Source organism: Ambystoma mexicanum, chromosome 1p (assembly GCF_040938575.1).
Source record: "Ambystoma mexicanum isolate Mex_15411 chromosome 1p, UKY_AmexF1_1, whole genome shotgun sequence".
Taxonomy (NCBI): domain Eukaryota; kingdom Metazoa; phylum Chordata; class Amphibia; order Caudata; family Ambystomatidae; genus Ambystoma; species Ambystoma mexicanum.
Genome location: NC_090921.1, coordinates 1,176,541,756 through 1,176,554,112, shown reverse-complemented (window position 1 = coordinate 1,176,554,112; position 12,357 = coordinate 1,176,541,756). Strand labels below are relative to the sequence as shown.

The window sequence follows — 12,357 nt, the reverse complement described above, 5'->3', positions numbered from 1 at the left end:
TTCCCTCCTCCGGAAGGTCTTATCCGTTCGTGTAAAAGGGCCTAACCTGTCCCCTGGGGTCTTCTCCCCAACCGCCCTCGCTTCTACCCAAGCTTGGAGGCTGGTCAGCAACTCAGGTTTATTAACCTTAGTGCTGTGGGGAAATCCCCTCTCTTGACATAAGATGCCCAGAACATATTTGGACCTGCCTTTCACAGTCTCCATGTCAAGATCTATGACAATTACTAATAACTAGCAGTGACTAAACATTGCCTGCAACAGTACTTTTATTGTTGGGTGACTAAGCTGTGTGCAAGGCTCAGACTGATCTGACTGCTTGCTACCAATGTGACAAATCAACTTCCAGGGCACCAGTGGTCTAGTACACCAGAAGGGATCCGAACAGATTGGAAATACAAGGAAATCATAAACCTCCTTGTCCAATTTTCGTAACATGGACAGAACGGTAGCCTTATCTCCACAAGGTTGTGGATCGTTGGTTAGTTGCAACACAGCAAAAACACAATTGTTACCCAATGATAAAAGGGACTGTCCAGTCAAGGTTGTATAAACATATCTACTTTATTATTATTACAACAGACAGTTCTAGCACATGACAAAATACAGCCCACCCTGTAAATGAAAACAGAGGACAGACAGTTTCACGAAGGAAAGGGATCTACTCTGGATACTGACAGGAGGGTAGTCGGTAAAGCAATCAGTCTTTACTGGCCAAGGTAATTTGGTTTTAGCACGAAGGAAGCAAGGGGTCATAAATGTCACAAAGGGCCTTTGGAGAAGGACCAGGAGGACAGAACCACAATGTACCTGGTGGTTGAGATGATCTTGATGCTCGGCAGCGTGGAGTCGGTTACAGGACACTTTACAGCTCCTGGAACAGAGTTCAAGATGAGGGACAGCTGCGGGTATCAGGCAGTAGGCAGTTCGTCAAGCTAGGATGGGATGGCTGCAGGCTGGCCTACACAGCGGCTCTGGGTCAAGAATCGCTGTCACTGTGCTGGTTGGCGGATCTGGGATGCTGGTTGAGGCCTCTCGGACGGCTTTAGTGACTGCAGTGTGACAATAGTCAGTGGTGCAGCCGGTCACAGATCGAGGGCTCAATTGTCTCAAAAATGTCCTTAAAAGATGGATGCTGGTTGATGCTTGTTGTGGCACTCCTCCTAGCTTCCATGCAGGGCTTGTGTCATCTTTTAAGATGGACAGCCCAAAGCTGAGGAGAGCGTTTGCAGGCAACGGCCTTGTCCTTTGTTCAGATACTCTCAGGCACTTCCCACATAGGAAGCTTGCTGGCAGAACCGAGCAGGGCATGCTGTGTGCTGGCTGGGCACTTGTTCTGGTGCTGCTGGACGGGTCCTCTAAGTCTGGCATCTCCCTCTGTTCCCTGGGAGATGTTTAGGGGAGGAGTCTTGCTTCCCTCTTGGAAATCCTGGCATTCCTTCACTGGTGGAAGATATAAGGCAGACTGTAACCTTCAGTTAGGGTCCAGATGAGTCCTTCTTCTTACTCCTTTTGTAGTCGTCAGATGGTCTGCTAAGTGAGGGGCTCAACCCTTCTTTAAAGCCAAATGGGCCCCAGTGATTGGTTCAGGCTAAGCCTACCTGAATGAACCAAACCTGGGTCCCCACCAACAATCTTCTCTTATGCGTGAGGTCATAACCAGAGTGCTTTACAACAGGTAAGGTAAGGGGTGACAATACTAAGCCCCACCCATCTTTCTGTCTGTTGTGGATCAAAGTGTCTCTCTGGTTAATAGAGCTCTCTGCGACTCCTGATCAAAGTGTAGGTCTCCCTTGAAGTTTGTTGCGAGGACAGACTTTCTGTCTCCCTCAAATCACATACTTCTGCACTCTGAAAGGGAGTCGTCCTGCAGGGGTTGCCTACTGTAAACAGTTGTCCCAGACATGACATTCACTGCCCTTCATACAGAGGGGTGGGAGCTAGCTTCAAGCTGACACATTGCATATCAAAAAATTGCTGGGGTTTCCTGCCCTTTGTTAGTTCTGTGAACAGGCCTCTTCGCAGGCCTGCTTCAATTAACTCTCATCAATATGTGCTGCCAACACACAGAATTTAAGAATAGGCACGGCAGATCCATGGATCCTTTGAAATTTTAATTGGGCTGACCATGGCCGGAGGTGTTGCCTTCCCCCTTCTTGAGATTCTTTGATGTACATGTGGCTGTCACATTCCAGCTGAAAATGACAGGTGGACTGCAACAGTTGGTTGTGTTCCCCAGAGCACACTTGACTATGTGTTTGTTGTACAGTGAGCGTTGGGAAATGTGTGCAGATTAGCCCCACACATTTCCCAGAGGTTTATCTACCAACATACCATTTTTTTTTTTAAATATCAAAACAGCCCAGGCGAATGCACACTTCCCGTGCGGATGGTCGAATTCCTCACAGCGTGCACCCTCTCTCCCGCAGCCCTCTTTATTTATGCACCTTTGTTCATTCTAAAACTTAATTTTTATTTGAAATTGTTTAATTGCCACTTAAGAAATAAGGAAAAATAACATTGTTACTAAGTCTTGCTCACTCTTGTCTCCCTCTTCTCTACTCGTTTGCTTCTCTCGCTATCTACCCTCTCTTTCTCTCCCCTCTCTGCCTTTCGGTGTTCTCTTTCCAAAAGTGTAGAGCCCCAGGTGTGAAACGCACATGCTGTGTGTCTTTTTTGAGGTTTGGCGGAAACAAACCTGCCTTACAGTTCAGATTCATTGTTAAAGCAGGTTCGATTATCTGGCATCTTCCTTTTTCTTTGAAGCTGATGGGTAATATTCGAGAAAGTGTCACACAGAATGATTTGTGGTTGTTGTGATTTTGAATTTGGACGAATCTGTGTTCTCTATTAGCTGAAAAATGCCTAGGCGTGGACCATGCCTAGTGACCAGTCTACCCGGTCTTTGCCAGAGTAAGAGCTGCCCTGATGTTTCAAAGCACAGCATAGAATCGTGGTGGAAATGCAATTTTTGAAGAAAAAAAAACACAGCTGTGCAAAACATGCAGAGCCATACTACAGGATGAGTGAATGAATAGCGCTGATGGTAATTTTTGAAGAAAAAAAAACACAGCTGTGCAAAACATGCAGAGCCATACTACAGGATGAGTGAATTAATAGCGCTGATGGTAACGGTCAATTATGGCTGCCTTAATGAAATTCCCTTTGTAGAAGAGGAAGTTACCATCTGCCAGTAATACCCACTCCACCAGATTCCTGCTCACTATGAAACATTTCAGGGAGTAATTACCTCTGGTGGTAATAATAAAACTGTCTGAATTTTGTAATAGTCCAATAAAAGTAGCACCCATAACTAAATGCTGTGTGAATAATTTGTCATGCCTGTGGCCAGACACTTGGCAGGCACTGGGTGTCTGCGCTTTGGGGTTTAACAGGGTTTAACAGTAGCCCGAGTGATGTACAATAGTCCGGGCTGTCGTGTTGAAGGTCTGCTTTCATTCACAGTAATTTGGTAATATGGGTCCATACACACTGATATTAACGCTACATATGATGATCCATGCTTGTATGAAATGCATATTATATTAGTGATATCTCACCATATTTTTCTTAGTGTACTGAGGAACAATGCTATGTGATGCCACTGCCTGTTTTGTCAAGGGGGGAGGGGGGGTGTTTACCATCACTTCCCATGATGTCACTTGGGGGCAGGGTCAAATAACATCACGTCCTGTGATGTCATCAGAGGCAAGGGTCATGTGATGCCACTTCCGCTACCCCTCGCATTTTTTGGGAATGACGTCCCTGCTGTGTGTTGCATCTCTATTGCATCTGTTGCATACTATTGCATCTCCTCGAATGTCATTTCTCTGTGTCCCTCGTCATATGCCGTACCTCCCTATGTGTACTCGAATCTGAAATTGAATGCAATAGTTTGTGTTTAGCCCAAACTAAAACCGACACGCTATATATAAAATAGGTCAACTCAACGCAGGTGCTAATTCTTTTTGCGACATCCGATGGTGTTCAAGTGCCTGCTGCAGAGATATACCCCATACCACAGAACACAATTTCCTGCGCCATTTAAGTGGTTATGCTATCTCCATCTGAGATCTGTGTGTGACATGTGGACGCAGATCACTCGACCGAATTTGAGGAGATTCGGTCCCAGTAGTGCTATTCCTCACCCCCCCCCCCCCTTAAAAAAACAAATTAAAAAATAGAACGTGCATTTTAATGACATTTTTCTAACAGCACTCTGCCTCGGCGCGACTTCCTCCACATGGTTTTGGGGTGAATGGGGGCAGACTAGTCATCAACAGACCTGACCAAAGCACCTCACAGAAGCACCACAGAACCAGATATACAGCAGTTCACGTACCGGCGAAGAAGAGGAAAAGCAGGAGCGCAGGGCGGGACAGGATCTTCGCTCCCATGTTGCTGGAGCCGTGCTGCGACAGCCCGCCACGAACCTGGGCCTTGTGACTCTTACGCCTGAGCTAGATACTCATTTCGCGTGCATATTTCCGAGACGGATCTGCTGGTGACAGCCTCCACTTCCTGTTGCCCACCTGCTGGCTGCTCTTTCCGCCCAAGTGCAAAGTACTGACAAGGGCGGAGACCACGAGGCAGAAGCAGCCGGCGTGGGCGCTCCACCACTGCCGCTGTAGGGCTTCCTGTGCGCCTCCCACAGGCCTCTCCGAGGGGTATGGAACTAATCTTCCCCCTTACTCGTTAGTTCGCCTGTTCTTATTTTTTTCCCCTTTCTTCTGTCGTTTCCTATATTAGGCATTTCTCTGTTTTTCCTCGCTTCCTCCCCCGTCCTTCTACAGTTCCTCTTTATATCGTCCCCGTTTTCATTCACGAACTGCCTCACGAGCCTTCAGTTTGCTTCCATTACTGATGTCCCCTTCGCCCTCCCCCTTTCATTCGTTATCATTGGAGCAAGATTTGCTAAATTCCTACACTCACGAATAAAAACATTCTGGGCTGTAAGAGTAGATTGATCGTAAAGTGTCATAGAAACTGTTCTGAAATGCAATGGGCCTCATTAGGAGTTTGGCAGTAAATCAGTGGCAGTGGGGCAGTATAAAGCCCAATTTTTGTGGTCCACTGGATCCCATGCAGCGCTGGCCAATGGGCCGGCTCTCGCCAGATCCAAGATCAGGCATCCGATCCCTAGCCAAATCTCAGGATCCAGCTTGCCACTGCCCTAGCCCCGGCAAACAACTGTGCACAGTGTGCTCGGATGTGATCGTTCACAGTGCACGCAGACGTAATCTTATCTGCTCTGTCCGAGCGCTCTGTGCACTGCACAGGGACTTATGTCCTTATGGGAATGGGAAGAAGTGAGAAGTGAGAAGGGTGCATAATGGATGCTTTATGAAATAATGACTGTGGGCCTCATTACGAGTTTGGAGGCAACCATGCCCTTAACAAGGGCATGGCTGCCTCCAAACTCGGGTCCGGGTCCGTGGTCCCTGAATGGGGAAATACCGGGCCATTCCGACTTTGGGGGGCCCTGTATTTCTCCATTCAGGGAACCCGTACCCGGACCATCCCCATTCCCATTTGAGCCCCCATAGGGCTCAATGGGAATGGGGAGGGAGCTAAAAACAGGCCTGTTAATAATGGGCCCGTTGTTAGCTCCCTAGTCCCCTCGCGAGACCCGCAAAGGACGGCTGGTCTGACCAGACGTCCAGAGCGGGTCCCTCAAGGGGACCTCATAATAGGGTGGAATGGGTTTAACGGCACCAGCAGCTCTACCAGCGCCGTTAAACCCATTCCACCAGGGTCGTAATGAGGCCCAATGGCTTTAAAACTCAAGGGGGATTTGTTAGGCTCACATTAATCTGCATGATGCTATTGTGAATTTGCATGCAGGAGGGGGAGAGTAAAACTAAATAATAATAAACAGGGGTCAAGCCGGCGGAAAAGGAAAGAAAAGGTTCACTCAAAGGACAACGTCCAACCGTGAAGAAAGGGAGAAAGTCCCTTTAGCTGCAGTTCAGATCACCATACATGAAACAAGCAATAGTTTAAAATACTATATTTATTTATTTCAATTTTAAATCTTTTAAAAAGAATATTAAATCATCTAAAGTGCTGATACAACATACAAAAATATATATCACACAACTATAAAAGAGTGCATACTGTGTTAAAGTGCTAGTTTCAAATATTGGCTGCTACAGGACATCGCAAAAGGATGAATCACATTAATCCTAAAAGTTAATCTGGGCATGCCGTAAGGGGTGCCTCAAGCGAGTGAAGGGGATCACTCTAATGAGGAAACCCCCAGTTGCCCTGACCAAACTAAATATATAGCAAACAAATTGTCTATCAATGGCATAACCTGAACAATATTAATGATCAAGAAAACAGTAGAGCACACACACTAAAATCTAACTATGGGATGCTGTACGCACAGCATCCCATAGTTAGATTTTAGTGTGTGTGCTCTACTGTTTTCCTTTGAATTAATATGAATTATTTTCTAGTTTATTGTCTGCTTCTAAATTGACTATTGAAATTATTAATATCAATACTATTTTAGGTGTTTCCTTGATCATTAATATTGTTCAGGTTATGCCATTGATAGACAATTTGTTTGCTATATATTTAGTTTGGTCATGATTTCAAAACAGGTCAATTGTTTTTGAATGTGATTTTAAATGAATGGGAAAAATGCTAAAAATGGATTTAATTCTGTAAATGGGATTCAAAACTAGTGGGAGCCACTTTGGATAGCTACAGGTAAACACTAGCAATGAGGATTGAATGACAGGCAGATAGGAAACTGAATTCAGAGGTTGAGTGCAAGAAATAGCTATGTTACATGTGATGAAATTGAGCCAAATGCAGAATCGCAGCAAACTTTTCAGCGCGCGAGAAACGCAATTTGTTTCTAGCATATACGGTTCAGAAGTTATGATGGTTTTAGTAGAGGTTGATTTTTTTTTAGAAAGAGTCAAGGTTTTCAAATGAAAGATGTGCTTTTGAATATTACAAACAATAATTTTCTTGGCACTAAGGAGGCTATGAAGATGCAAGATACCCAATGGTAAAGCCACCAGAACAGGGCGCCTCCGCTCTGACTTTTGCCTGCCAAGACACTTGTCTTTCTTCAGTAATATATTGGCGCAAAGATGAATTTATCACTACAATTAACAAAGGGCTATATGGATGAGGGAAAGATTCAGAATAGACAAAAGAGATTCTACAATGCAGGCTGGATATGTTGGAATGGGTTGGATAGGATTACTTAAGGATAAGAGATTGGCTATGGACAATTCTATGCTAAATACTCACAACTATGGTTTTGGAATAGGCCCATCAGGATCTGGTCAAAGGTTTTGGACTGGAATTCTGCTAGCCCACCAGACAGGATTCAGGCATCCGGTTCTGCGCTCAGCATGGCACTCTGGTCTCTGCACGGCACTCTGGACTGGATCTGACGGGTTGTTTCTGGAGTTTACAGCTATCTGGTTTCCACTCTGCTCTACTGGTTTGGATCTCTCCGGTTCTGGCAAGAGTTCTTGGCAAGAAGCAGAAAACAGCGCAGCCAAGCTGTTCAATTTTGATGTGCCCCTTGGAAGTCTGGGGTTAAAATCAGGTTTGCAAGATTTTAAAGGCCAGCTGAGAAGGGTTCAGCTTTGGAATTGGCCTTCTGCTTTCAGAGTTCTTGAGTCTTGGATCTGGGTTCTCCTGCAGAGTGCTTCACCAGTAAATCAGTTGATGGGTGAATGTGTGTATTTTTCTAGGTCCTAAACAGTCCCTATTTATCTATTTCCAAAAGGGGTGGATAGGCTGATTATACTAAGACCACCCTCTAGGGATCTGATTGGTCCAAGTATTTTCCCTCTGCTGATTTGAGAAGGAAACCTAGTGTCATAGTGATGCTGCAATTTACAATCCAGGGAAAAACCTCCCCTTTGTTTCTACACAGAAAAGCTATTTTTCATATGAAGCATATTTACAATATCACAACTTGCTAATAATAAATATTCACATGACATAGTTAATAAAGCACGTATCCGTCCAAGTCCCATCTTCTTGAGAGTTTCGGTTCCAAACTGACAGTTTTTCACACTTTTGGTTGGTTACACAGTGTCAGATCTGTACACATTTTTCCACATACATGCGCATGACATCTGGGCATAATCCTGTAAATGTTCATATTCCTAGCATTATCACAATAGCTACAATATCAACATTTTGATAGTCCAATCTCTGAATATCGCACAGAGTTCAGAGTAGTTTCAAATTGTGCGCAGCATTTTCATATTAACAAACTATAAAATACAGATTTTTCCAAATTTTTCAAAGTTTTCTATGAGTCTTTTTCCAAAAAGATATTTCCTTGAAGTTTCAGATACACATATAGTCTAGCTCCGCCTCCAAGGTTTGGCTGGGCCAAGAGCAACCTGAGCCTCTATTCCTTAGCAGTTGGTTTCTGTTGACGCCCGAATTTGCATTTCCTTTCAGTCCAGGGAGTCTGTTGTCTCCACTCAGAAGAACAGGCCAAAATCTCCTCCCACTTCCATTAACAACTCAATGCCAGTTCCTGAGCAGAGAACAGGAGGAAGATTCCTTTGTTTGGGAGCAGCTGTGGAATGTCTTTGAAGTCCAGTGTAGCTGACTTTAGTCCACTTTAAAACACAGTTTCAAATGGTCCTTTCTAAAATACAATTTATATTTTCTACAAATATACACACAAATCTCTTCATTCCAGTCTTTTTAAAACATAGAAATTGAATTGTTGCAACTCATATTGCTATTGATAGCAAGTCTCTTCTTTTCTACAATTTGATTTTAAGACACAAGTTTTAAACTGACAGTATAAGTAATGAGAGCTTCTGACACAGGTGAGCAGCGGTACTGCGCCCATATCTGACATATTTTTCCAAGCAAGCACCTTTTGAATGTGGATTTTTTTATGATGAAAGGTGTTTCTCCTGACATTGTGCTTATGGAGATTCCTTAAATAAGGTGATGGTGAACACCCCACAAGGATGTTGGGTCTTCTCTGCTGTTTGAGAATCATTAGTTTGCAAATTTAACAGCCAAGGAAGAATTGATTTTAGGCACTTCTAGGTTTTCCTTGGGATGTAGCACTGCCTTTTCAAGCAATTCTATTTCACTCTGTGGGCAGCCCAATGATACGTTTTGGCAGTGTGGTCTCCTGTTTTACCACTGACATAGGCAACATGGATTGGCGACCTATTTTTCAAGTTTTCCTGCGCACTTCTCAGTGATTTTTTGCGCGCATAAGGCTTTCCGGCGGCCATTCTGTTGTTTTTGATTAAAGCAGCACACAGTGATGTTGCAGGGCATAGGTCAGAACATCCCACACGCCCCCCCTTGCGATTTGGCGTTGATCGTCCATCAATGGGAAGTCGCAAGACTGGGATGGTCATCATCTTTTCCTCCATCAGGGGAGGATCGACCAGTTCTCCTCGCCCAGTCCTGATGTGAGTATGGAGCGATACTCCGGGCCCCTTGGATCTTTCCTCCCGGTCCCTGGGTGGTCCTCCTTGGTTTTAGTCTCCATGGTTTCCAATTCTAGGATGACAAAGCAAAAACATATTTGTAGACATTTCCCCACGACTATTAATGTAGTGGGGCGGACACATACATCTGACAAATCAGGACACATTTTCCTATTGTAATTAATGGATTATATATGAAATAGTTTATAGTTGGAATTCTAGGAAGCTGGAGTGACCCCCTCTGGGGTTCCAGAAGACTCCTCCATTTGCTGCAGAGTGTGCCTAGGATGGCAACACTTTAGTTGGTTAATATGGACCCACTTATCTTCCCTCTCTTTTGGAGAGGCACATGGTGTGTGAGGGATGTTGGATGAAATTGTGCACACACAAGACACCCCTTCAGGTATTGGTCGAGGTCCTGCCCTATGTGTGGCCACGATGCAACCTCTCTTAAGATTTCAAATGTTGTATGAAACTCCCTATGACCGGCTGTGGGCCGCATCATGGGTGTGACTTAACATCAGGCTTCGGAATGAGGTAGGAACCACCCACTGATCATGGCCAGCTAGGGATTTCCTTACCAACAAACCGTCTTGGATTCGGAACATTTTTAGACATTTCATCAACACTCTGAGGTCCTCTTTCCCTAGGTAATCGGTATCCGTCAGGGGAAAGTTCTCAGGGTCCCCAATGTGTTGATAAAACTTACCAATTATTGGATTCCCTTTTTGAGCCGTAATCAAATCAGCATCCGGGGTCTCCTCCCTCCATTGTGCAGTTGAGAGTTCATTGTGAGCATTTGTCTGGGACGTAGTGATAGCAGTGACCTGGATTTCCCCCAACAGGGACTCGATCTCTAGTACATCCCCTTGAATGGCTCCGGTTTTGGCCAGCTGATCAGCTAAGTCATTTCCAGTTTGGTATGGTCCCTCTACTTTAGAATGACCCTTGATCTTTTTCCAGTAGATGGTCATCCCATTCGAGGTGACCAGATCATCAATGTTTTCAATTAATTTCCCATGTTTCAAGGGTTTATTATTAGCACATAGAATGCCTCTGGTTATCCAGTTAACCAGGTGCTCTACAAACCCATTCCGCACATAATCCAAATCTGTGATTATGACCAGTTCGTGGAGTTGATGTTGGACAGCAGTGAGGATGGCTTGATGCACAGCCATCAACTCTGCCACTTGACTACTTTGGGGATCAATCTTGTACCCAGCGGAGGGTTCTGAGGTCTCATTCACCAATGCATTCCCAATGCCGGCCACAAGTTATTTTTCCCCGTTGTTGTCAACATGGTAAGAGCATCCATCCACACAGACAGTGGGCATTCCCTCACACTTGTCTTCTTCAAAGACCTTGTGGGGGGAATTGAGGTAAATCTCCATGTTGTCCTTGATTTTCAGACTCTCATCCTCGAGACAGTTTTCTCTGGCATAATCATGCAAGTCAGCCAGACCATGCGCGAGGGGACTCTTCTTGTTTTGGCCATATCTGACCTCCACAGGAAAGCCTTGCATTGACAAAATCCAGGAAGTAATTTGGGAATTACTCACATTTCCGGCCCGGATTCTGTCACTTTTGAGATATTGCAGAGGCTGGTGTGGAGTCTCCACTATGATGTTTTCCCCCTGGATAAACGGGCAGTAATTCTTCAATGCCCACACCGTTGGCAGGAGTGCCTTCTCACAATCATTGAATTTTTCCTCCACAGAGGATAAAGTTTTACTCGCATAGGAGATTACTTTATTGACCTTGTCATGCTTTTGGTATAACACTGCAGTCAAGAATGTATTAGAGAACCCTCTCTCCAAGAAGAACTCCTTGTTTTTGCAGGGTAAGCAAGGCAAGGCGCTTGTGAGAGGCTTCTTTTGAGTTGTCTTACTGCCTCGGCTTGTTCTGGACCCCACTCCCACTTGACCCCCCCTTCAAAAGATGAATCAGGGGTCTTGTGATCTCTGCATAGTCCTCAATGAACTTTCTACTGTAATTAGTCAGTCCAAGGAGGCTCCTTAGTTCCCGCAGAGTTGTGGAGTCTTTCAATTTCTGGAGTGCTTCCACTTTCTTTTCCTGGGGACAGAGACCCCGAGGAGTAATCTCATGCCCCAAGAAATTGACACGGGTTCTACACCACTGTGCCTTTTGAAAGGAGAGTTTTGCTCCCTCAGCCCTCAACTGTGTCAGAACATAACGCATCTCCACTATGTGTTCCTCCACAGTTGAGCTTTTGATGAGAACATCATCTACATAGGCCAGGTTACCCCTTTCACCCTGGTCGGTTATGGCCTTATGTAGAAAAATGTTGAACTCATTGCCGGAGTTGATGTATCCGAAGGGAGTCTGGGTCCATGTGTACTGCTGCCCCCCAAAGGTGAAGACCAGCTTGTATTGGTCCTCCCTGCTGACAGGTACAGTCCAGTATCCATTGGTAAGGTCTATTGCAGTGAATACCTGTGACCCTTGGATCTGGGCCAGCCCTTGGTCAATATAGGGAAGAGGCCATCGGGAAGTATGGACCTGTTTGTTGAGCTCCCTAAGGTCGGCACAGGCCTTTTGGCATCAATATCCCACAGTGATATGAGTCCACCGCTAAGAGATCTTAAAAATCCAAGAAAACTTGTTTCAACTTTTGCTTCTGCTCCAGAGTCTCACAGGCATCAGATGGTTGACTCTCTCTTCAACCATCTGCATGAAGCCTGGAAAGACTTACGGTTTCGCTATCTCAGCGGCCTCGTCCAGCTGGGTGGACAACTCCCTAGTCAAAGTGCTGATTTGGACTGGTGGCTTCAGGTAGGGAAGGCAGTGCTCCCGGACTTGGAAAATCACCTCATCCCTCCTGAAGTCACAAGTCACATCTTCCTTACCATAAGGGCAGGAAGTATACACCAGGAAGTTCCCCCCATGC

The 12,357-nt window shown here is 45.2% G+C and overlaps 1 protein-coding gene across 5 annotated transcripts in view; it reads right to left on the bottom strand.

Moving 5' to 3' along the window:
- The window catches only part of HCST (hematopoietic cell signal transducer), a 176,776-nt gene extending 172,067 nt beyond the window's left edge, over positions 1–4,709 (bottom strand). For 4 of the 5 annotated variants that reach the window (XR_011260190.1, XR_011260191.1, XR_011260192.1 and 1 more), the window contains exon 1: positions 4,340–4,709. Coding sequence is in view for 2 of the 5 variants with exons in the window: in XM_069604884.1 (XP_069460985.1) it covers positions 4,340–4,394 (55 nt within the window). In the remaining 3 variants the exon portion in view is untranslated. The remainder of the gene's footprint in view (positions 1–4,339) is intronic. The other variant, XM_069604885.1, reaches the window with a different exon arrangement.
- Positions 4,710–12,357: the final 7,648 nt, after the last annotated feature.